The sequence below is a fragment of the Armigeres subalbatus genome, chromosome 3 (genome assembly GCF_024139115.2).
Source record: "Armigeres subalbatus isolate Guangzhou_Male chromosome 3, GZ_Asu_2, whole genome shotgun sequence".
NCBI classification, from domain to species: Eukaryota; Metazoa; Arthropoda; class Insecta; order Diptera; family Culicidae; genus Armigeres; species Armigeres subalbatus.
The window spans coordinates 373,732,588-373,759,748 of NC_085141.1; the positions used below are offsets into that span (position 1 = coordinate 373,732,588).

The window sequence follows — 27,161 nt, forward strand, 5'->3', positions numbered from 1 at the left end:
ACAAAAAGCAAATATTGTATTTCACGACAGAACAGCCCCGCAAAGCTATTTGAATGGTCATGGTCACAAATTCTATTTTCGTTTCTACTAGCTGCATTCTTAATGTCCTTGGTTTTTAATAATGTGTTGTTCCTATTCTAACAGTGTTCAAAAATACCAAAAGCCACATGCTTCAGTGAAGGAAAAAATCAGCATTTAAAATTTTCACAGTTACGCGTTATACGGGGGCAGGAGGGGGTACCAAAATTATTACTTTTTGTTACGAGGGTGGGAGGGGGTAAAAAATTCGGATTTTTGCGTTACGTAATTTGTGAACAGACCCTTAAAGTACAGGATATAAGATGCTAAGAGGCACTGGAAACATAAGGCTTGCTTTTCGTTGCACCGTTTGTTTTATATATTGAGTATCCGCGATCTTCAGTGGATTTAAACTAGGACACGATGGGGCACGTGACTCGCTAAATTGAATATTTTCATAAATATTTAATTATATCTTCTTCTTCTTCTTCTTCTTATTGGCATTACATCCCCAGACTGGGACAGAACCGCCTCGCAGCTTAGTGTTCGTTAAGCACTTCCACAGTTATTAACTGCGAGGATTCTAAGCCAGGTTACCATTTGAGCATTCGTATATCATGAGACTAACACGAGGATACTTTTATGCCCAGGGAGGGCCGCCAACAATATTCTGAAAAAAAGCTGATATCACGGTAATTTTAATCAATTTTATTCGAAATTTCCTAGATTTTCTAGAGAAGTTCCTGAATAAAAGTCTGGAGAATTTTATAATTTTTTCATCGGAAATTCCTTTGATATTTTTTTTCAGAGATTCCTTTAGGAATTCTTTTCTTTAATTAAATCATACAAACTACCTGAATTCTATCCGATATTTTGTTGGATGTATTCTTCCAGAAATTTTAATACTTCCTTGAAGGAATTTTCAACAAAATGTTTGAAGGATTTTTTGATGGAATTTTCAACGAAAAAGTCAAAGATTTCCTAAAGGGATTTGCCAAGAAATTCCAAACGGCATTTCCAAACTATTTCCCAAAGGAATGCCTAAAAAATCAAAAGAATTCTCCGAAGCGTTTTCCGCTAGTATTACGGAAAAACAATCTAAAGGAAATTCTGAAGAAAATTCCAGAGGAATTTCCGAAGAAATTTCTGAAAGAGTTGCTGAATAAAACTGAGGAATATGCAAAGTAATTTTCTGCAGAAAGATCTGAAATATTTGGTGGAGAAAGTTCTAAACGAATTTTTGGAGGACTTTTTAGGATATCCCGTTTTTTTTAATTTTAATTACACGGATACAAATTTCATCCATTTGCTTCAAAAAAATACATGTTTATTTCCAAAATGGTAATATGTTTGAATCAAACATATTTATTTTTGAAACCAAATTAAATCCCTGTTTGTTTTATACATGCACTAGGGGGCAGCCCCTCGCTCGCTCTTGCAAAAGTAAACAGAAACTCGAGTTCGGATCGGATCCGTTCGGAAGTCAGCAGAGGAGCAGGAGCAAGAGCGGAATCATATGTTTTCTTGCTTCAAAATTGATGATAAGGATGGTTTTTCAGGTAGGGGGAAAGACGGCTTTGGCAGGTTTTGTTCTATTATTGGCAGGGGGGTTTTTGTCGACCAAATTTTATGAAATTTGGCCACAATATTCTTTGATATGCAAAGTATGTTTAGGCCAAATTTGAACCTAGTCAGTCATAAAAAACCCCCCTGCCAATAATAGAACAAAACCTGCCAAAGCCGTCATTTCCCCTATATAAAGCTAAGTAAATGAAATATTAACGTTTGGAATTGTGAAATCCGGTTGTCAAATGCTACCAGATATGAAAATTGGTAGAATTGATAAGAAAATATTTTGAGTGGTCGAACCAAAATAATAATATCCATGTTTGCTTCAAACATTTAGCTGGTTGAAATAACTTGAAACGCACATTTGATTCAATAAAAAGTTTTCGTTCGCTTTAAATGCAACAATATGTTTGATCCAAACATATTTATTTTTGATGCCAGAACAAACTGAATTTATGTTTGGATTTAGGGGAAACTGGGGTAATATGCACCCCCGGGGCAAAACGACCCTTTGACGTTTTTAAGAACATTTTCGGCATATTTTCAGGAGTGTTTACAATAGAGCATGTAGTTCTGATCTCGAACTACGAATCTAGCAGTAAACATTCTTGAAAGCATGTCTTAAACACCACCAAAAAAGCCAAAAGGTCGTTTTGCCCCGGGGGTGCATTTTACCCCAGTTTACCCTACTTAGAATATGTTTGGTTTTAACGTAGTTTTTTCTGCGTGTAACGTCTTTTTTTAATTTAGAAATTAAGTTCGACGCTAACAGGAATTTCTGAAGAAATTTCCTAAGGTATTTCCATAGGGATCTCCGGTGAAATTCCTGAAGGAACTCTTAAATGAATTCCTAAAAAAAATCTAAAGCAACTTCCAAAGAAATTCTTAAGCGAATTTTCAAAGCCTTAATAATTTTCCAAAGGAATTTGTAAAGGAATTCCAGAACGAATCTCCAAAGGAATTTTTGAAGGAATATCCAAAGGAATTACCAAAATATTTTCCGTAGATCTTTCTAAAGGAGTTTCGGAAGGTTTTTCCGGATAATGTTTAGGAGGAATTCTTGAATATATTTCTAAATGAATGGTTCGAAGAAGTTCCTAAAGAATTCCAGGAAGAAGTTTTTAATTCCAAAGGAACTCATTAAGTAGATTCTGAAGTAATTCTTAAAATTCATTCTTTTCAAAGAAACATTGAGGAGGAATTTAAAAATAATTTTTAGATTTATTTCCGAAGTTGTTTCCGGATGATTTTCTAAAGAAATCCCAGCTAGTTAACCTGTCTTTAGAGCCCTGGCCTTCCTCGCAGCACTGCACCACTCTTTTCTTCCTCTTCTTCCTTCCTTCATTCTGTGGCTGTGCGGGCTTACCGGTGGTATCGCTGGAAGGCTTGGAGATCTTCCTCGCTTCCTGCTTCGTTTCAACTCGACCAATAAGAAGGGCGATCGACTATCAGCGGAAACAATGCCGGATTGGGCCGACTACGGAACCAGGGAATTACGGCGGTTCTTGCTGGGGTTTTTAACTTAAAGACCGTGGGGTTGTCCTCAACGCCTTCTCTTGTTCCAAGTACTTTCTCTCTACTCTTCAACTTCCAACTTTGGTAACTTTGTAACATCCGTTCACTTTCAAATACTTTGGAATAGTGACCGCATGATTTAGGGAGAATTAACGAAGATACTTCTGGCCTTCTGGTGTTGGGTTGGAGGACTATTGTAGGGTGGTGGAGTCTAATCATGCCCTGCTCTACTGCAGCTGTTAAAGTACAGGGAAAACCTACGAGACGAGTCTTACCTGCCATTCACAAACAATTAACGCATTAGACTACATTTTCAAGAATATCTCGGAAACACTCATCACTTTTATTCTAGAATTTTTTGAGAAATTCCTGGGATGATTTCTAAAAGTGTTGCTCAAGGAGTTCCCGAAGGGGGTCTTAGGATTTTCTTGAAAGAAATTAAAGAAAGAATACGATGTGAAAGTATTGACCTAATGTCTAAGGGAAATTCCGAGAGAACTCCTGGAAGAATTTTTGAAGGAATTACTGGATTCATTTCGGGATGTTGTTTTGAAGGAATCCCTCCAAGAATTGCCGGAGCTCCTGAAGGAATTTCCGAAGGAATTCCTGTAGAAATCTAGGAATTTCTTCGCAAATTCTATTTTGAGTTCCCTCCTAAATTCCTTTAGGAATTGCTTGCAAATATATTCAGGAAACTCCTTCGGAGATTCTTTTAAGAGTTCCTTCAAAAATACCATTCCTTAAAATATTCTTCCAGAAACTACTTTACGAATTCGTTTTGAAAATTTATTCAGTTTCTTTTAATCCCTTCATGAATTCAATCAGATTTTTTTAAAGAATTAATTCGGAGATTCTTTTTGGAACTATTTTAGAATTTTTTACAGGAGTTCCTCTGCAAAATTCACCAGAAATTATGTTAGGAGCTTCTTCAAGAATTTCCTCTAGGATTAATTTTAAAATAATCTGGTACACATTTCAAGCTTGGATCTACAATACCATTACTTCACTCGACATCAGCTGACTTAGACCTGAAAACAACTCGTCATCAAATCTGACTTTGACTAATATCAACTAGACATGCGTAAAACATCATTAACTCAATATCATCCAATGCCTCGGGATAAATTCTGAGGATAGTGCAAAGTGGGGAAAACAGTAATTAATGCCTCTAGCTGATTAAATTAGACTCCATACAATATTGCCATCCCTACATGAATGATCATAACAATTTAGTAAATTATTTTGTAATAACTACCAAAATTAAAATTATTTTTCAAAGTGTACGTTATAACGGGGAAAAATGTACGCTATATCGAGTGACGTTATATCGAGTGTACGTTATATCGGGGGTACGTTATATCGAAGATTACCTGTATACATGTTTTTCTTTATTTTCTTAATGCAATAAATACGATATTATAGTGTATGAATTAAAAATATTTTGGTTAAGTAGTGTTTAATTTTGCAATTTAATGTAATTTTAGATGTGTAAGTTTTGAATTGAGACAAAATATTTTCAAAATAGGTTCTGCCGAGACATGGTAAAGCCAATAGTTTCGCAGTGTTGATTATAGATGGTCATCATCTGATCCGAATTTTGCATAATTTGTACGACGGTGATTAATTGAAAATGAATATCGATGACACAGTTGTCGAGATGGTATGTACAAATTAAATTTCGATAAAATGTTTGTTAAATCAATACGCTGCGAAACTATTTCGTTAATAAATGAAACCATTGCAGTTTCACGACGCTCTTTCAAAGATTGAATGTTTATAAGCTTGCAGCGTGCCTCATATGATGGAATGCATGGAATGGAATGTTGTCCAACCTAATTTACGAAGAGCAAATAATAGGAATTGGTTTTGCACTGATTCTAATCTTTCTTCGTGTGTTATTGAAAATGCAATATTCCAGTATCGACCTTACGTAAGCAATATATAATGTTTTAATTGTGTATGGGTCATGAAAGTTATAGCAGAAACGTTTTATAAAACCCAGCATATTATTTGGTTTATGAATAATGGTGTTGTAGTGGTCGATGAACGTTAGTTAGTCTAAGATAATTCCTAACTCTATCACATTTTTCTACAACCTGTTTCCTAATGCAATTGAGAGATCTGATGCTGTTCTTTTTTTGCACCATTCGTAGAGTGCCCATATTTCGTTCTGGAATATGTTGAGGTCATTTTTATTCCCTATTTCCAAAAAGAGCTTCATGTCATCTGCATAGATTAACACTTTAAGTTTGTCAAGAATGAAGGAAATGTCGTTTACACCCTCCCTCTTTTCCGAAGAGCATCACTAACCCCCTATCGACGGCATTGAGTTGGATAGAATTCCGGTGGCTGTTCGGCCACTTTGAGAGTTGACGTAAAGTCAATGTCAACTTCTCTCCACGAACAGCCTAGATAGCCGTGTGGTGTCGGCAGCTGGTTATCTGGCTAAGAATTACATTACGGATTGCCTGTTCCAGTGGTAAAAGTCCACCATACAGGTGACCCCTAATTCTCGGTGTGATGCGGCTGTATGCTTACCGTGCCTACGAATGAATGGTTAGGGGGGTCTAATAAGAACTAACCGCAAACGGAGCCTGTGAAGTACCAGGGCCCCCTTCACAGTATTTTAGCCCTCGCTGCGCTAACCGGAGCTATGGCGTAGTTGACTTTTTACTTCTCCGAGATAATCGGCTACTCTTATTCAACCTCATCGTGAGGTTAAATAAGAGTGGGGTTATGAATATGTGTTTTAATTAGTTTTCAACAAATTGTCACCTATATGGATTCGCATTATGCGTTTTTTTTACAGTATGCTTTGTGTATGTTACCTATATGGATTCGCATTATGCGTTTTTTCACAGTGTACTCTGTATCTCGTCCTTGACGTTTGGCTTCGGCTACTCTTGTTCAATCTCAACGTGAGGTTAAATAAGAGATGGGTTATGAATATGTGTTTAACTTAGTTTTCAACAAATTGTCACCTATATGGATTCGCATTATGCGTTTTTTCACAGTGTACTCTGTATCTCGTCCTTGACGTTTGGCTTCGGCTACTCTTGTTCAATCTCAACGTGAGGTTAAATAAGAGATGGGTTATGAATATGTGTTTAACTTAGTTTTCAACAAATTGTCACCTATATGGATTCGCATTATGCGTTTTTCGCAATGTACTCTGTGTCTCGTCTTTGACATTCGACTTTGGCTACTCTTGTTTAATCTCAACGTGAGTGTGGGGTTATGAATATGTGTTTTACATAGTTGTTCAACAAACTTCCACCTATATGGATTCGCATTATGCATTTTTTTTTTACAATGTACTTTGTGTTTGTCTCCTATATGGATTCGCATTATGCGCTTTTCACAGTGTACTCTGTGTTTCGTCTTTGACGTTCGGCTTCAGCTACTCTGGGGCTGTCCACAAACCACGTAGACCGAAATTTCACCTTTTCAACCCCCCCCGTCCCCCCTAGTGGACTTTCGTAGACTTTTCTGAAACCCCTCCCCCCTCCCCTTGAAGTCTACGTAGACTTTTCCAAATTTTACAAAACATGTTTGATTGGAAAATATGGAAAACAACCACGTTTCAAGCAATTCAGCTGTTCAAATCCATTTCCATGTGAACATTACAATAAAACTCGAATTTTAAACATAACTAAATCAAACTGAACAAAATCCAACAAAAAAATCATTTTGAAAGGAAATCAAATTTAATCCTCTGTCCATAGCTTCGAAAATCAAATATCAAAGCAAAGCAATTTAATTTCTGTTGCATTTGATTCCTCCTAGAGGTGTGCGCCACCATCGCCGACTCTTTGGCCGGTTCAAATTTGTGAAAACCGAAGAATTTTCAGAATTTCGAGAAATTTTGAGTTGAAATTCCGAGAATGTCGAGTCTACATTCCAATAAGTTTTGCGTGGAGATTTCGTAAAAATTTCCCAATTAATAACCTTGAATGCTTCCAGGTAGGGTAATTCGCCAAATGTTGAACGGCTAATTTCTTCGCCTATTGTTGAACGCATGTGCATTTCTTATGGGAGTTCAACAATAGGCGACAAAATTAGCCGTTCAACATTTGGCGGTTTCCCCTACTCCAAATAACTCTCCGTGATAATTCCGATGCTTTTCTTGAAAATTTCATGCAATATCCCGCTGAATAATCATCTGTTGAAATCCCTAGAATATTCTTCTAAATTCCAAAAATTTCCCCGTTAAAAAAAAACGAGTATTTCTCCGTTAAAATGTAGAATTATTTTTAGGTTTAATCGGACATTCTGATATATTTCCTGTGGAAATTTAAAATGGTTTCCTACTATATTTTTGCCTTTATCGTATACTAAGTATACGTAAAGGCTATAAGATCACTCCAAAACCAAACTTTTGATAGAAGGTTCGGAGATCCATAGTGTTATATACCAATCGACTCAGCTCAACGAATTGAGGTGATGTCTGTTTGTGTGTATGTATGTATGTGTGTATTTGGACAAAAAATTGTAGACACACTTTTTGGAACTTATCATTGGCCAAATTATTTGCAACAAGTTCCATTCGACTGAGAATCCTGTCCCATTGTTTGCTATTGAAAATTGGTCAGAATGGATAATGGGATCAGGAGTTATGATCAAAATACTGTTCTCTATGCGCAAAACACGCTAAAAAGCACTTACTCGTATTTTTTAGTATTTTTTTTTGCACGAGAAAGGCACCAACACCACTAGGTGGAATAATCAGGGTTTTTTAAATGCATCTCGCAATTTTTTTCTTGCAAGGAATTTTCTGAATAATATTCAGTGGATATTATGGAGAATTTTTGCGAATTTCTCGTAAAAAATTCGAATAAATTTTCAAGAAAATTACAAAGGCTTTTTTACAAAGACTGCAAACAATTTTTTGCTGTGGAAACTCAAACAGTTTTTGGTGAGGAATTCAAATAATTTCTCGTGGAAGTTTACAACAATTTATTTAGAAATTCCGGAGATTTTCCATCGATAATTGAAAAAAAATTGCATTAGAATTGCCGAAGAAATTTACGAAGTATTATCCACGGGAAATTCGAAGAACTTTGCTTCTATGTCCAAAGAATTCCTCGCAAAAATTCCGAAGAATTTCCGAAGTTAAGAAAAAATTTCCGTAGACTTCCCAGAAAATCTCCAGTGGATATTCTGAAGGTTTTCTCATGGAAATTTCGGAGAATCCCCTTTACAAGTTCCAAAGATTTTTTTTTTTGGCATTCCAAAGACTTTTTCTTAGATATTCCAAAATGCTTCCTTTATAAATTCCAAAAAAAAAAACGTTTAAGTACGACATAATTTAATTTCCATAGTTTCCAAAGAAGTGCCTGTATTGTCGACAAAGTTTTTATAGAATACTTTGGAGAATTTTCCTGCTCAACACAGAAGAATTTCCTGGTGAAATCCATGACTTTTACTTCAGTGTAATTCATTTTTATGTAGAAAAAAAACCGGGAAATCCTAAAAAATCAAACGAGTTAACTTCGCACAAAGCTTCTGTATAAAAAGTTAAAAAAAAAAATTGAAAGTCTACGTAGACTTTTGGTAAACCCCCCCGTCCCCCTTCGTAAACTATCGCAGACTTTTTCGAAACCCCTCCCCTCCCTTTAAGAGTCTACGTGGTTTATGGACAGCCCCTCTTGTTTAATCTCAACTTGAGGTTGAATAAGGGTGGGGTTATGAATATGTTTTTACTTAGTTTTTCAACAGATTTTCACCTATATGGATTCGCATTATGCGTGTTTTTTTACAATGTACTTTGTGTTTGTCACCTATATGGATTCGTATTATGCGTTTTTCAAAGTGTAATCTGTGTTTCGTCTTTGATGTTTGGCTTCAGCTACTCTTGTTTAATCTCAACTTGAGGTTGAATAAAGGTGGGGTTATGAAAATGTATTTTTTTTTATTTAGTTTTTTTTTTAACAAATTGTCACCTATATGGATTCGCATTATGCGTTTTTTTTACAATGTACTTTGTGTATGTTACCTTTATGGATTCGCATTATGCGTTTTTCACAGTGTACTTTGTGTCTCGTCCTTGACGTTCGGCTTCGGTTACTCTTGTTCAATCTCAACGTGAGGTTAAATAAGAGTGGGGTTATGAATATGTGTTTTACTTAGTTTTCAACAAATTGACACATATATGGATTCGCATTATGCGTTTTTTTTTACAATGTACTTTGTGATTGTCACCTATATGGATTCGCATTATGCGTTTTTCACAGTGTACTCTGTGTTTCGTCTTTGACGTTCGTCCATTGTTACGTCCTCTGTGTTTTTGTGACACCTCTCTTTAGTCCCTAGCTGAATGCGTGTGTATCTACATAATTGGCTTTCCTATAAATGGTTCCATTCTCCTTTCCAACTTCACTTCCACTTCCTTTCCCCTTTTCACTTCCTTTTCCGTCAGGTAAATGATGAGAAAGGCCAGTGAAGGCGATGGCACAAATCTCCCAAATTGAGGGAAACGTGCCTCCTGAGCCGACGTTCTGATACCTGAACCCCCTATCGACGGCATTGAGTTGGATAGAATTCCGAAGGGTGATATCAAGATCTGTATGGGCGACTTCAATGCGAAGAATGGATCCGGCAACTTGAACCATGAGCGCATTATGGGACGCCATGGTCTCGGAGAAATGAACGAAAACGGAGAGTTGTTCGCAGAATTCTGTGGTAATAATGACATGGTGATCGGGGGATCGCTCTTCCCTCATCGACCGGTTCACAAGGTCACGTGGGTCTCCCGTGACGGCTTTACCGAAAATCGAATCGACAACATCTGCATCAGCCGAAAATGGAAACGGAGCCTTCTTGATGTACGGAATAAACGGAGTGCCGAAATCGCGTCTGATCATCACCTCCTCATCGGCGAAATATGCCTGCGCATTGCGCGAATTCGTCGGCAAGAGGAGAGAGTTGGACGTCGGTTCAACACACGCCGACTGGAAGATGCCACGGTGAAACGGTCCTTCGTTGAAGAACTGGAGACGCGTGCTGCAGATTTCGTTTAAAAAATTAATTCATTTTACGCACGATTTGATTGAAACTCATGCGGCCGAAAGCTATTTGGCCGAATGCCACTAGGCCGAACAAACCATTAGACCGAAACCCATCTATACCGCCCGAAAAGGCAGTTTGGCTGAATAGGCCATTTCGTCGAACAGATCATTTGGCCGAGCATAACTGACTTTCGGCCTAATGGTTTGTTCGGCCGAATGGTATATTCGACCAAACCACTATCGGCCTAGTGTTCTGCGGCCGAATTGTTTTCACCCATTTCTATCTACCACTAGCTCCTCAAACGCAACCGTTAAAAGGATTTGAGTTTATTTTGTCCGTAGTTTGAATTAGTATTAAATAGAATAAATTTCATCAATAATGCTCACTTGTGGTTTTAAGGGACAGTTATTAGGTAATCTAAAACTACTCTTTTACTATAGGGCACTGCACGGACTACTTTCTCTTTTTCTCGCTGTAAAGAAATTTGAAAACAACAAGGCCAGTAAGCGTCAAAATTTATAAAGAACGAAATAGAAAGAGTGCCTGTCCTATTAGCCAATGATGGTAAAGAAGGCCTAATTAGTAATTTGAATAGTATGAAGTTTTTTTTTCAAAAAATGCTTTCTACATGCGTTTAAATATTCTTGGCTTTCTAAAAAATGTTTGAAGTAATAGTGATTACGAAATTTATAACTTGATATAATGCTAAACACTAACAAATGTGAAAAAATAAGTCCTATTCACCTTTTAGTGTTATTTTAGACTATTATTATAAGTTTATCAACCTTTTGAGATAGGCATCAATACCGCTAGGTGGATTAATTAGGCTTTTTCCACTTTATAACATTGCCCAAGGGGCCCTCCTTAGCCGTGCGGTAAGATACGCGGCTACAAAGTAAGACCATGCCACAAAGCAAGACCATGCCGAGGGTGGCTGGGTTCGATTCCCGGTGCCGGTCTAGGCAATTTTCGGATTGGAAATTGTCTCGACTTCCCTGGGCATAAAAGTAGCATCGTGTTAGCCTCATGATATACGAATGAAAAAATGGTAACTTGGCTTAGAAACCTCGCAGTTAATAACTGTGGAAGTGCTTAATGAACACTAAGCTGCGTAGCGGCTCTGTCCCAGTGTGGGGATGTCATGCCAATAAGAAGAAGAAGAACATTGCCCACTGATTCATTTGACGTGTTTCACTCATTTGAATAAACTCGGAAAACCTACCCCTGCCCAGGGGTTGGTTGACCGAATTTTTTCGCCGCATTGGTTGTTTGTTTATGAATTTTTCTCCAATTTTTTTCATCGGTGGAAATATGTCAGAAATGTGAAAACCGTTTTACGAAAAGTCTAACCAGAATGAGTACAGACATTCCGAAAGCAAAACTCGGCCAACGCAGTCTCCCCTACACATTCTATTATATGTACCACAAGGAGCATGCACCATATTAAAACCAAGCCGACAGATCGCTGGTTACGCACGGAAAACACGAAAAACAGATTTTTAATTAAAAGAAGGATACCAGCCAGGATATACTCCACACATCCGACAACGGAACGGAAGCTCCAAAATACAGGGGGCGGGTTTGCGTTGATTTGTTATTGAGTTTGTGTGCTCCATAATGGTCTACCTCCATAATGCTGATGTTTATGTCATCGAGATCCAAATCGCCTTGAAGGGCTTTTCAGCCTCCTTGCCGTGGATGAAATACCTGTTCAACCAAGAAATGCTTCAGGAGAGCTTCCACATTACGATTGCTGCTGGCTGCGTATCTTATCGATTAACTGTTTTTAAACTGATAAAAAAAAACTATGACATGGTAGTACCAATTTTAGGTATGTGATCCAGTTAAAAAGGAATATGAACCATGGAATAAATTTTGCTTGAATATTTTCAAATTCGAAGTAGGTTTCACATTTAATAAACCTTTTCTAAAGATGTCTAAGAAATACTAACAGAACCCGCAAATAAACAAATGACTTGTGTAAAAATATGCATATTCTGAGTATTCCACACTTCTTCATAATAAGTGATGAATGTAATCAAATTTTGAAAAAATCACTCTAGGTAAGTAATTTAAAAAAAAAGCTTACGTCGTGTACTTTCACCGTTATCATTCGACACGCCAAGTGAAATCGGAAGTGCTGCTGCTGATACTAAAAATTCATATTCCAGTCACCTCTTGTGCCTTTGAAATCAAGGACGAATCTTCCAATAAATGATGATGACGATGATGATGATGATGATGATGGAAGCTTCGTAGAAATCGACAGCCGAACCGGGGCAATGACCGCGTGCGTGCATCCGGTGCCGGCCGCTGAGATCATTGCCTATGGCGTCGCGGTGGCTTATCAGCTCACAGTGAGTTAGAGCGAGAATGCTGCCTGCTGGAAGGGGCAAGCATATTTCCGTTCTAATCGTTTTCATTCTGGTAACATGGGGATGCACAACAAGGTTCGAGGTGAACGGCTTCCCACTCTACGCTACTACGCTCGAGATGGTGCGCAGAATCGTCCTCGCGAGGAAAAACAATCGGAGTGAAGCTCCTACGGTGAACGTTCTTTGCCGCTCGGGCAAAACCTACCATACTTTGCCATGGCTCAGTGGACTTTAGGGTGGGATAAGATTCTCATTCTAGCTTATGTTTTTAAGCTAGAAAATTCTGATTAAGTATGAATCAAGAGGAGCCGAAGGATAGGTTTTTATCTGCTATTCTATAATCTTCGGTTAAACTTAAAACCTCACTTCCGAAGGCAACATAAGAAGATTTTAAATTTTTTGAGAGTTCATAGTTCAACAGTTCCAAAAAATGTTTTAAATTCCTTTTTATGCTTGAAATATGTCTTACAGCATTGCTGTTTGTCTATGGTTCCAAAGATGCTAGCAATAAAAGTTTACTTATCTTGACATGAGGACTAATTCTCAATTATTCAAACTGAAGGGTCGTGAATTGCTCTACGTTGAGAGAAAAATCTATCCCAAAATAACAAACGTGGTTGCGAATAATGTGTGCGTGTGTCGCAGCACACCGTATTCTATTATTTACCCGCACTTTCCAGAAGATTTGTTTTTCCTTTTCGACACAAACCAAAATTCATCCTCATCCATCCGAATCCGAAGGTTCATTGATTGCTTGTCCCGTTCACAAATTTTGCCTATTCTTTATTCACACGACCCATATCGTGCCCAGTTGCATGCATACACACAGAGCTCTACGCTCTTCTAAGTTCGGTTCTCTACATGGCATCTAATGCCCACTTATGACGGATGAGTTCGCGTTTCCTTTCACAGGAATATCCTTGGCGGGTTGTGCTCGAGGATGTGAGAATTGAGTTCACTAGTTTTTGCTTTCCACTTCGAGAAAAAAAAGGATGCTATCATTTACAAACAGCGGCGTATGCAGGTTAAGAGATTCCGTTCCAAAATTTCATTCTATATGCTAGATAATCCGACATATAGGAATTGAGTTGGTTATGCTTCCTAAGAAGCGAAACCCAGCTAAACAAAAGTCAAGCTGTTGAAAGATGACATTAACCAATCTTTGGTTTATAAATATCTTAGAGTCTGCTTTGATTTTAAATGTACCTGGAATCCCAATATTGATTAATTGTAAGATCGATCTCTATAGAACGACTCTAAACATACAGCTGTTTCTGCTTCACCTCAGTGCCTCCTAATGAAATTCGAGTGATGGTGAGACTTATGTTCACTAAACGCATATCTCTACAGAATAACTTGGTCCATAGCAAAGTTTTATATTGCACGGAAAATGACACTTCCAAAAAACAGCTATTGGATACCCTTGTGGCCCGAATCAACTCTTCAGGGAAGTAAGAGATGTTTTGGGCATGACGTTAAGCCACACCGTTCATGACGTCAAATATCCAGATGAGCAGCTGAAATACCTCAATCCTAAATCCCAACCCCGGCCGTCCTGAAATTTTGCAATTTCCTAACCTTAAGTCGCCACGAGTATCTTGGTCCATGTAATTTTTCCTTGCTAACTGTTGATATTTGTAAATATCGTAAAGTATCTAGGCTCCGTTAAGTGTTATGCACGCTTGAGCCTATCAAATAAACGTAATAGTTATACAAAGCCACAACTGCTCTCCAAGTTATTCAAAATGAATCCTCTAGTAAGTTAAACATAATAATATCTCCAAATTGTCCAAGACTGTTCTCCAAACCATCCAAAAGTACTTTCCAAATTAGCCAAACTGCTTTAAAATTCATACAATTTACTATACCTAAACTGCCCTCCAAATTAGTCAAAACTGATTTCCAAAATACACAAAAATTGATCTTCAAATATGCCAAAAATGATCTCCAAATTGTCTCAAAATCAACCGCAACTACTCTACACATTTGACAAAGATGATCTTTTGACCACAATCACAATCGAATTCAAATACTCTCCGAGTGCTCTTCAACTTCTCTTGAATTTCCCTCTCCGGATTCTCTGCAAATTATCTCTATCCTTTCTCTCCGATATCTCTTCAAGTTCTCATTCCGATTACTTTTCAAATTCTCCTTCCGAATTCTTCCCAAATTCTTGTAACAATATCCTTTGACGGCGAACACGTGGCGTCGCTTGGTTGGTCGCCGGAAGCGTTCGTCTGGCTGTCTCGGAACGAGGGGCAGGATGCATGCGACGGCGAAGACGTGGCCATATCTAGTGCGTCCGATGGGTTCGTAGGCTCGTTACGTGGCTGGGTTCTTTCGACGGGTTCGAAGTGGCGTTTGGACTCGAAGATTTTCGTTGGCTTGGTTGGCGTACGACGGGTTCGCTGGCCTGTTTCCCGGAGCAGAGGTTGGTTGTGTCGATTTACACGTGGCTTGTAGGCGTCCGACGGGTTCGTAGGCCCGTTTCCCGAAGGGGAGGTTGGACTCGAAGACGTTTTGGTGGCTTGCTTGGCGTCCAACGGGTTCGCTGGCCTGTTTCCCGGAGCGGAGGTTGGTTGTGACAACTTACACGTGGCTTGGAGGCGTCTGACGGGTTCGTAGGCCCGTTTCCCGGAGCGGATGTTGGACTCGCAGACGTTGTATTGGCTTGATTGTGGTCCGACGGGTTCGCAAGCACGTTTCACCACGGAGCGGAGGTTGGATATCGAGAATCCTCGCGAGAAACTGCACGCTTCAACTCTCTGCCACTGACTTCTCGATTAACCCTTTTTTCTGTCTTTCTTCGCTGCCCCTTTCGTTCAGTTCTCGGGTTGTCGCTTTTTCGCTCCAAACTTTTTATTTCGCCGGTTGTGGAAAATCTACAGGGGTGTGTTAGTTGTTTTTGTTTTTGGATGGGATGGTTTTTTTGTTTAGGTTGAATCAGTAGTTCACTATATTGTTACCTCATTCGGTAACATTCTCTCTCCGTATTCTCTCCAAATGTTTTATACAAGCTCTCTCCAAACTCTCTTAACATATTCTTTCCGAATTCTATCTAAATTCTATACAAATTCTTTTCCAATTCTCTTCGTATTCTTTTATAATTCGCTTTCTGAAATCTCTCCAAATGATCTGTCCGAATTCTGCACATTCTCTTGCCAAATTCTTCCTCCAAATTCCTTACAATTCTCTCCAAAAACTTTTCATCTTCTCTACTCGACATCTCCCAAAATTCGCTCTTTGCTTCCTCTCCAAATTCTTTTTCCGAGTTTTCTTAGAATATTTTTCAATTCTCTTCAAATCCTTCATCTGAATTCTGTCCCATCAATTTCTCTACGCTTTTTCTCCAATACTTTTTTCAATTTTTCTTTCAAATTCACATCAAATTCTCTCCAAATCCTCTCTCCAAATTATGCCCGAGATCTTTCCAAATTCGAATCCTCTACCAATTTCCTCTTAATTTTTTTCAAATTCTTTATCCAAGTTCTCTCCAAATTGTATCTCTCCTTCCGCTTCAAATTATCTCCGAATTCTTTATAAATTCTCTTGCCAAATTCTCTCCAAATTCTCTCAGCCTTTCCAAATTTTCTCTTTGATTTTTCTTCAAATTCTATCTAAACTTGTTATTCCAATTCTCTCCCAAATCTTTCAAATTCCGCTTTCCCAATTCTCCCCAAATTTTCTGTTTTGAGTTCTCACCACATTCTCGATCCGAATTCTCCCTCACAATTCTTCACAAATCTCTCATAAAACTCTTAAACTCTTTTGTCAAATTTCTCTAAAATTTCTATTTCGGTTTTCTCTCCAAATTTTCTCCAAAATCTTTTTTCGAATTCTTTGAGATTCTTTTTTTCTAATTTTCTGAATTCTCTTCAAATTCTCATTCCGATTTCTCTGCAAACTCTCTAGCCGAATTCTTTCCAAATTCTCTCTTCGTATTCTCTCCAATTTTTTTCCACGAGTTCTCTCCAAATTCTCTTACTTTTCTCTCCACATTTTCTTTTCGAATTCTCCTTAAATTCTATCCAAATTCTCTTCGTTTGCTTTTATAATCCGCTTGGTGAATTCTCCTCGAATTCTCTTTCCGCATTCTGAACATTCTCTTTCCGAATTCTCTCTCTGAATTCATTTCAATTCTCTCCAAACACTCTCCATCTTCTCTAATCATTCATTTTTCATTTATTTAGTCTACATCTAAACAGATAACACTGAATCAACAATTTGACGCCACAATACACGGTTCGAGTACGCATCTCTCCATCCTCGAATACGCCCCACGCCCATCAAGTCGGTTTTGCACCTGGTTTGCCCAGCTCGCTCGCTGCGCTCCACGTCTTCTCTAATCAATTTCTCCCTAAATTTGCTTTTTACTTCTCTTCCAAATTCTTTTTTCGGATTATTGCAGATTTTTTCTCAATTCTCTTCAAATTTTCCTTTTCCGAATTCTCTCCAACTTCCTTTTCCGAAATTCTCTCCATATTTTCTCAACAATTTCCCTACGCCTTTTCTTCAATTTTGTTTTCCAAATTTAAACCAAATTATCATCAATTTCTCTACAAATACTCTCTCAGAATTATCTTCAAACTCCGAATCCTCTCTCCAAATTATGCACGAGATCTTTCCAAATTCGAATCCGCTACAAAATTTCTCTGAATTTTCTTCAAATTCTTTCTCCGCATCCTCTCTCCCCTTCCACTTTGTATTATCTCCGATTTTTTTATAAATTCTCTTGCCGAATTCTCTCTAAATTCTCTTAGTCTCTTCAAATTTTCTTTCCATTTTTTGTTAAGTTCTATCCGATTTTTTCCCCATTCCCATTCTCTCCAATGTCTTCCAAAATCCGCTTTCCAAGTTCTCTTTTTGAGTTCTTACCACATTATCTATCCGAATTCTCTCCAAATTCATCCTTAGAATTCTATATTATTCTCTCCGAAAACTCTTTAACTTTTCTGTCTGATTTCTCTCAAAGTTCTCTTTCGGTTTCCTCTCAAAAGAATTTCCAAATTCTTTTCTCGAATTCTTTGAGATTCTCTTTTCCAATTTTCTCCGAACTATCTTCAAATGTTTTCTCCGAATTATTTCCAAATTGTCTCCGTTTTCTTCCCAAATTGTCTATTTTCTTAGAATTCGCCCCTAATTGTACCGAAATACTTTTTCCGAATACTCTCCAAGTTGACTTCAAAACCTTATTTTTTTCCGAATCTTCTTCAAACCCTCTCCCAATTTTCTATAGTTTTTTTCTCCAAATCACCTCTCTCCCCGAATTCTCTCAGAAAAATGCTCTCTCCATAAATATTCCTAATTTTCTTTCCAAATTCCCTCAACATTTTCTTTCCGAATTCCCAACTTTTCCCAAATTTATTCAAATGGGTCTCGAAGCACAATTCGATTCGCCTTCAAATTATTTCACTAAATTGTGTGCAAATTGTTTCCACATTCTCCATCCGAATCCTCTCCGAATTATCTTGGAATTATTTTTCAGACATCTCTCAGAAAAAAATCCCTCGCGATTAACTTTCATAATTTTATCCAAATTCCTTCCATATTTTCTTTCCTAATTCTCTCCAAAAAATTTTCCGCATTGCATCCAAATTCTTACAAAATGGTTTCTAAGTTCTCTCTGACTTCTTTCTAAACTTTCTTCAAATAATCTTTAATTATCTCCAAATTCACTTCCAATTTGTCTACAAATTCTCTTCGAATCCTATTTGAATTCGAATTTTGAATTATCTCCAAATTTACTTTTCGATGTATCTCCGAATTCTTTTTCGGAATTCTCTCAAAAAAAATCTCTTCGATTACTTTTCCGATTTTCTCTCCAAATTCCCACCATATTTCTTTTCGAATTCTCTACAAATTCTCTTTCGGATTTTTCTTAAAATTTTATCAGTTCTCAAAAAAAGTTCTCCACATCTTCGAGTTCTTTACAATATTTCTATCCGAATATTATTTCCGTATTGTCTTCATTTTCTCTCCAAGTTCTTTCGTAATGGTCTCTAGGCTCTCTCTGAACTGTCTACAAATTTTCTTTGAATTATCTTTGAATTCTCACCGAATTATCTCCAAAATCTTTTCGAATTGTAAAAAACACACACTTGTTTACATTCTCTCCAATTTCTCTCTCGAACTCTTTCCCAATTCTCTCCCGAATTTTGTCCAACGTATCGAATCCTCTTCAAATACTTTACAAATCCGAATTCTTTCCATGTTTTCTTCAAATTCTCTTCCGAATTTTCTGAAATTTCTTTCAAAATTCTTCCTGAATTCACTCGCCAAATTCATTCTCTGAATTATCTTCAAATTCTCTATTTGAATTATATGCAAATTGTCTCCAACTTTTCTCTCCCAATTTTTTTTCGAACTCTCTTCAATTATCTTCCCGAATTATCTTCCAGAATTTTCTTCAATTTTTCTTCCCTCTCATCACGTTCTTCCTCCTTATTCAATTATATCTCTGAATTCACTCCACATTTTTTCTCTTCAAATTCTCTCTGCTTTCTCTCTCCCCAAAATTCTCCCCAAATTTTCTTCAAATTATTTTTCTGAATTCTCTCCAAATTCTCTCAGTCTCTCAAAATTTTCTTTCCGATTTCTCTTTAAACTCCATCCGATTTTTTCTCCAATCTCCAAAATTTTTTTTTCCTAATTCTACCCAAATACTTTCTCCGAATTCTCTTTAAGTTGTCTTCAAATACTCTTTCCGAATCTTCTCTCCAAATTATTTTTGTGTGTTGTATCCAAACTTTTTCCAAATTTATTCAAAATGGTCTCTAGGTTCTCCGAATCGTCTCAATATTCTCCATACGAATTCTCTCCGAATTATCTTCGAAATCTTTTTCCGAATTCTCTCCGAAAAAATCTCTCTCGAATAACTTTCCTAATTTTCTATCCAAATTCCCTCCATATATTCTTTTCTAACTTTCTTCCTTTAAATTCACTCCCGAATTCTTTATAAATTCACTCTAAATTCTCTATTAAATTCTTTCCAAATTCTCTGTCCGCCTTCTCTCCAAATTTCTTTCTAAATTCTATTAAAATTCTCACATCGTTAGCTCTCCAAATAGTCTCAAATTCTCTCCAAGTTCTTTCCCCAATGCGTTTTCCTATTACTTTCCAAGTTTTCTGTCCAAATTATATCTGAATTCTCCTAATTATTTATGAATTATCTCCGAATTCTCTACTAATTCATTCCAAATTTCCTCGTCAAATTTTCTTTCCGTATTGTCTTTAAATTCTCTCCAAATTTTCCACGAATAGTCTACAAATACTCTCTCCAGAATCTCTTCGAATTGTCTCAAAATTTTCCCCGAATTGTCTCCATATTCTCCCTAAATGGTCTTGAAATTCTCTCCGAACGGTGGCAACAATCTCTGTCCAGATTATCTCCAAATTGTCCCCAAATTCTCTACGAATGGTCTACAAATTCTCACTTCAGATTCCCTTCGAATTGACTCCATATGGTCTGTAAATTGTGTTCAAAATCTTTGTCCAGATACTCTCCAAATTATCCCCAAATTTGAATTGCCGTTAAATTCTCTTTGAATTGTTTCCAAATTTTCTTTCGAATTCTCTCCCGAATACTTTTAAATGTTCTTCGGCATTCACTTAAAATTTTCTTCTGAATTTTCCTCAAATTCTCGCCTGAATGCTTCCCAAATGCTTTTCCGAATTCATTCCAAATGCTGTCCTGCATTCTCTCCACATTATCACCCGAATGTTCTCCAAATTCTCTCCCGGATACTCTTCAAATTATTTCCAATTTTTTTCCAGATTCTTTTTGAATTACCTTCCTAATCTACACTTACTTGGTACTTGATGGGCTACAGCTCTTCTATGAATCATGTCGAATAAAGTGTACTTCTCCACTGGACTGGAATATTATCTCCGCTCGACGTTCTTCTGGCATACGAACAACTTGTCCAGCCCACTGAATCTACAATTATCTTTAAATTCTCTACCTAATTCACTTCCAATTCTTTACAAATCCGAATTCTTCCCATATTTTTTTCAAATTCTATTCCGAATTTTCTACAATTGCTCTTAAAATTCTTTCTGAATTCTCCCCAATGTCTCTCGCGAATTTGCACTGGGTCCTGTAACATGTTATGCGGCTATCTTGATGAGCTTTTTCGTCGATCATTTGAATAATATATTGTTCAGGCCGTTGTGCGATCACAACTGATAAAAGCGAAACAATAATTTTCGTCGCTAGAAAAGTTGAAATATAGAACAAAATCAAGTGAAATATTTTAAATCTCATTCAAATAATTTGATCTCAATGATTTCTAAGATACGAATTTTCTTTATCTTTTATTTACAGGTACGGTACTATCGAATGAACATTAGCAAGTTGAATTTCTAATTACGCAAGGTAATTAATATATGTTCTCTCTTAACCGACAAAAAACGTTCAATGTTTGCAAATTTGTATGCCTATGGTAATTTTGAACATATTTCGAATAAACAGCAGTTACTGTGCAAAAAGGCTTCAAGTAAAACGATCAACATTGTTTAGTTCATGTTTAGTATTCAGAGAACCCGTAAGTGAAATGGCAGCCTTTTGGTGAAACTTTATTGTACGAGATAGACAAAATCCGTATCCAGCATGCCTTCACACGCCGCTGCCATTCCGCACAGCAAACTGAGGGCGCTTGTTCCCGCGATGGGACCTACAGCTACAACAACTCGCCGCTCACGATGCGGAAGCCTACCTGCCTGCGTCGCCGTCGCCCTCGTCCTCTATCCTGTGGGAAGGATGTTTCCTCGCTTGTTCGCTTGCAACTCACCTCAAGAGTTTAGCCGTCTAACGAGCTTAGCAACCCCTACGTGTGTAGCCCGGCCTGCTAGGATGGTGGTGTGCGTATGCCTACTACGACCCATACCAGGACCCGCGCGAGCAATCGTCCCGTTACGAGTATGAAGCACCACGAGGAGCATTCTAAATCGATATCGTGTGGGACAGCTCGTTGCCTCGCATTGCCTTTGCTGATGTTTAGAGCTCTGCTTGTATTGGAAGGGATGTGGCAATACAATGGCACCGCGCGGTTCGAAGAAGGGACGCATGTGCGTCGTTTGTCCTAGGAAAAAAGGACTCTTCTGCCTGCCTGCCCGCCTGCATTCGTATGTATTGGCGAAAGGAGCAGCCGAACGCGGGCCGAACCCCTGACGACGACGGAGGAAAACCGGACTGTCAGGCCAAACAGTAGAGCACAAATTTACTTGTCGCCATGTTGTATCTCTTTCGGATCGTCTAAATTCGTACGCACGGTTTTTTGAGTTTTTCGGTTTTTGCGGATCTGTGACCTGCCTGAAAATTTCGGCGTGGGGAGGCGCGCGTGTCCGCAGTTGGCAAAATCCAGTTTTCGGCCAGTTCTAAATTACGATTATTGTTTGGTTTTGTATCGTTTTTATTTTCGGGTTCAGTTCGGCGCGACAAAAAGCTCCGGAGCGAAAGCAAAAATTTTCGCGGCAATCCAGGTAACACGCAGTTGAAAGGGAAACGGGGAAAAAAGCGGAACCGGAAGTGAAATCTAGTGAATTGTCAGTGAAAGCAGTAGAAAATTGGGCACTGGTGGTGATTTGATCGGACAGTGTACAAACAGCAAAAAAATGGATTCAAACATTATGGAACCAACGGAAGAACAACAGGAAGAGGCTGTCACGCAGATTGAAGAAGCAGCCGAGCCGCTACTATCGGATTACGTAGTTGTGTACGAGAATGATTGTGATGATGGAACCGATGACGATTACGACAGTGATAAAGTTGAAGAGTCCCAACCGGGTCAAAGGTAAATGACTTCTCCGCATCTTGATACGAGGCACACGACAACGAATGTGAGCAAAGCTGCTGCTGCTGCTGCTGTTGGCCTGATCCCACCCTTGCTTCGTCCCACAACTAGAATTGTACGTTCCACGGGGAATGTCTGACGTGAGAGTGTGCATAAGTGAATGACACGAAACAACGTCCCGGTTGTGAAACGCAGTGTCGTGAAATTCACGACGCAGCCCCAGGAAAAAGAAAGGTCCAAATGCGCAAAAGAGCCGTTCCCCCAAGCCAGGGCAGGCATATTGTTTGCTATAACAAAGGGAGAGTTGTCAACAATGAGACGATTTTCGATCGCTGCCATGATGTTTCAAAATTTATTTATGGGTTTGCACGGGATGGATTTCATATTTATAGAATATACACCAGCTAATACATATGTCAATGTTTGTTTTCGTCAGATGTATTTACAGAAAATTGTAATCGATATGCGAGTTTTGTTGACCACATAATCCACAATTTTTTGTATTAAATTCTTGTGAAACAAGCATTTACATTATTTTCTAAAGAAACGGAAAATGAACAAAATCAAAAACACAACCTCTATCGAATGGTATAATAAATAGTGTATTAGATCAAAATAATTCTCGTATTTTCGTAGTTTTAAAGTCTTGGTGTATTCGATTTTAAGTGAAATTCTTTTTCCCCATTGGAACATTGCCATCCTCCAAATTTTTATTAACTGCCAGGTTTATAAGCCAATCTATCATTTTCGCACTTGTGTACCATGCGGTACACAATAACCTATATACATACGACTGGATCAAGAATCTAGCCCAGCCTTGATTTTTAACCAAGCGACTTACCGCTAGGGCTTATTAAGAGATTTCAGCCTTGGGCTGGTAGACCGCTAGGGCTAAGGAAGACCCCTTTTTGTGATATTTGAAGTAGTAAAACAAACATTGACCGTCTTTGCACAGTTTGACAGTTGTCCGCTTTCCCCTAAATTATGCTAACAACGACGACGCACGGTATTACAATCTCTGCTAACTGCCATGGTTTTCACGGTTAAGATAGAGGGGAGCAAATTGCTACCACGTGCTGCTTTTACCGACGTAGAAGGGTACCGTCATCTGGGGGGAAATTGATCAAAGCAGTTTTACTATAAATTTGTCTATTTTTGAGCTAGAAGCTTTCGATCAAAAATATGTTCGTTGGAACTCGGAAGAACAAGAAATCTCGCTTAACTTTTCAAAAGGACCTAAGTAACATTTTTCATGAATTAATTTGAACAGCGCAATCATCAGAAAAACATGAAAGCTTTTGATTGCAGCACTCAAATTAATTCATGAAAAAATGTTACTTAGGTCCTTTTGAAAAGTTAAGAGAAATGTTGGGGTTTCAGCAAAACAAAGTGGCTTGGTATTATTCAAAATTTCACAAATTACTAAAAAAAAAGTCGCTCTTTGATGTTGACCTTTCCACATAAAAAGCCTACTGAGATTGGTTCTCTATGTTTTTTTTTCATTACGTTTGAAGCTTTTGTTACCAAACTTAGACTAATTTAGTGTATCAAACATTGATCGTTGCTTCAGTATTGATAGTAACACCCTTGAAAACGGGGGGGAGGGGGGGATCTTGGATTTCATCCTTAGATGCACTTTTTGATTAGATTCCTTAAGTAAATCGATGAAATTGGCGTTCAAATAATATTGTTTATTAACGGTCAGCTTTTCGCCTGTTGACGGTCTCCGCATGGTGAAACCATGGAACCTACAAAATTATTTAAAGGGCGTCAGCGTTGTTCCGAACGCGTATTATGGTGGTTTTGAGTTTTGGTAATCATATGCCAAAATTCAATTTCGTTGATTGAAATCATCCAATTGAAAGGTGCCTCTTCAGTCAACACGCTTACAAATAACATTCATTGGTTGAAAATCGAGGCAATTTTGAGCTGGGATGAAAAATTTATCCTCAGTATAATCGTCAGGAATAAAGATTTTAATCCTCAAACACACGGTGCATTTTGTACTTTTCTTCAACACTTTGAAATCGATACTGTTTCAAGTTCTTTATTCACAAATTGCGGTGCAAAAATTATGAAGCTGTCTGCATATGCATTAGAAATATTTCAGAACGGTGTGCCTGAACAGAGTTTCGTGCTGGTCAGTCCTCTTCAAAACGCTCATTTTGCCCTAATTTCACTTAAAAATCAATATCTCGGCTATGCTTTGAACTACCGCTGATATTTATAAGAATATGTTCCCTAAAATGAAAAAGTAATAAGGAATGGTTTTAGTTTATCTTTATTAGGAAAACTTTCAGCCCTAGGGTGGCTCCGGACGTATGAAGGAATGCCTATTTTGTCCCAAATATACTTAGAATAGCAATACTTCAGTAAGGTTTGGATCTGACACTGATATTAATTTTGCAAATATGTTTTTCTCAAAATAAAAAATGCGAGGAATCTTTTGCGCGTGGTTCTTGACGGACATATAATGTGGACGTCAGCGAATGTATTCCGGAAAGCTTTTGGCGTTTTTATGCCATATCTTCTATACGGGAGCTAAGAACTTTTGAAACAAATATATTCGGGATTAGTTTAATAATAATATAAGTTTGATCTTGCGATAAAAGTCAATAGGTCGGAAAACATATCGTTACATGTAAAACGAAAATAAAGTATTTTAAACCCAATATTTGTTTCAGCTGGAATGATTCTCGAATGAGATTTAGATATTATTGTTCTGATTACGCAGCCCAAATTTATTTTATCATCAATCCAATTTAGTTTTTTGGTAGTACAGATTTCACTGTAAGTTCATACAATTCGAAGTTTTTTTTGTGATTGATGATGTATTTCCTAGCAAGCAAGCAAGAAAGCCTCCTCTCGACTGGGTACACAAAAAACAAACATAAATATCAGTTAGCTTAAAAAAATACATATGTTTGAATCGAACTTATAATAATTTTTATTTATTTTTTTTTTGAAATTTGTATCTGAAAAGAAAATGGTAACGACCAAATCAAGATACGGCAGACTTCATTGGGGTAATACTTAGTGCAAATGTCAAAAATCATTCTGATTAGAGAATGGAAATGGACTTTCCATCGTAATACGTTTGAGGGTACGTAAAAAATACGTTTTCGAGAACTGGAATGACATCGCCCATAACTAGACAAAATTCAGCTCTACAATTCATTCTGGTTTTCAACGTAATTTGGACATATTTAAAAAAAAAATGATTTGATAGACACGATATCCAAACAGCACAAGTTGATTAAATCTTGTTGCAGTAGCCATATTGCGGCTGAATCCGGTCAAAAATAAGTTACTGTGATCGATGTGCAATATGTGTGTTGCTGGGGTAAGTTATAACAAAAAATATATTTATTTGCAGAAGCTCGAAGCATTAGCATTAGCATTAAGCAGCTCGCACAAATTCGTAGGTGGTACAAGCCAAGACTATTGTATGAGAAGAGTATCACTTTCATCCGTTACCACAGATATTGATTTGGGACTAATCACTAACTTTTAGATGGAAGCAATATACTCTCCAATAGTTGATATCTGTCCTGGCCACGTCCTTGCGAATGCTGAGAAGGGGAAGGATGGTTTGTTGGACACCTACTTTAGAAAGATGCAGAGAACTCTACGACCTCTCATAGGTGCCACGGGAGGTTTTGGGATTGTGTGGAAGGTTATAACAAAAGGAATTGTTTTGGTATAACGTGAAACACAGAGAGATCTAAGATAGAAATACAAAGTAGGAAAGGGACGAGCCTGGAATTGAACCCACGACCTCCTGCTTATAAGCCAGAAGCGATAGCCACTAGACCACCGAGCTTGTCTTATTTGCAGAAGCTCGAAGCATACATAAAATATAGCATTCTTAAGGAATTGGGGCTAAATGGGCACTTGAAAGTGCTGTGAGGTTTTTATAGTTTAACATAAAGAGCATGCTTTTCTGATCTCCTACATATTTTAATTTTGTTTGTAAACCTTTTATTTACATTTTTATACAGCAATCAATAAGCCATTTCAATCGATGGAATGACACTAACATTCATAGAATGACAGTTGACCCATGCAGCATAAGAACAAATTTTTAGACCCATATAAATTTAAAATGCAAATTAAAAATAGTTCCGGGGCTCCAAAATATCTGAAAAATTGGGGTTTGGCTCAGTTTTTTTTGCAGATTCAGAATATGTTAAAATATCAATATCCCTTAGCAACCCAATTCCGACCATCGGTCTACTCAGAGTTGGATTATATTGACCCAAGCATGTGTCAGAATGCTGATTTTGACCACTTACCTACCCACTCTAGAATTTGGTTTTATTGACACAACTCAGTCCAGTTGTTCTTTCATATCACCAACACATTTTAATAATAAAAGTTTTCTTTATTCGTTTAAGCTCGATAGCGATTTTAATCATCGGCCATCGAACTCCAGCAAGGTCCAATGGTTGATCCAAACCACCAACAGACCCACTCAGTTTTATTTATTTTTTATCTAAATAGGTCCGATAGTCATTCCGGCCACCTGCCGATTGATATAGTCTTGTGACATAGGTCACAAGGGTCTACAGAAATCATGGGGACAATATGTGTTTCGTGCATCACACAAAAAGGTGAATTTGAACTCCCCTCGCGTTTTGCTTTACTTCTGATTTGACAGGCTCTTCAAACCTTCAAACCACCCTTACCTATTTTGCAAAACGATACTTGCAGAAGTTCTACCACCGTCTTATGTAGTACAAAAAAAAGCTATTGCAAACTGCTTTACCTGTATTGCTTATCAAATCCTCATGTTGTTAGCTTTTAAAAAATTATGAAATTGAACGAAAATTTAAAAGAAATGTTTCGCCGGCTTTGGTTTGAATTAAAATTTTTAAAATCAATC

At 37.7% G+C, this 27,161-nt stretch overlaps 1 protein-coding gene across 5 annotated transcripts in view; it reads left to right on the forward strand.

Annotated features, from left to right (window-relative positions):
• The window catches only part of LOC134226502 (insulin-like growth factor 2 mRNA-binding protein 1), a 319,847-nt gene that overhangs the window by 83,779 nt on the left and 208,907 nt on the right, over positions 1 to 27,161 (forward strand). For 2 of the 5 annotated variants that reach the window (XR_009983491.1, XM_062707315.1), the window contains exon 1: positions 22,083 to 22,276. The exons of 1 other annotated variant lie outside the window; for it this stretch is intronic. Coding sequence is in view for 1 of the 4 variants with exons in the window: in XM_062707315.1 (XP_062563299.1) it covers positions 22,098 to 22,276 (179 nt within the window). In the remaining 3 variants the exon portion in view is untranslated. Of the gene's footprint in view, positions 1 to 21,744; positions 21,966 to 22,082; positions 22,277 to 27,161 lie in introns of those variants that run through there. 2 more of the 5 variants (XM_062707316.1, XM_062707318.1) reach the window with 2 other exon arrangements.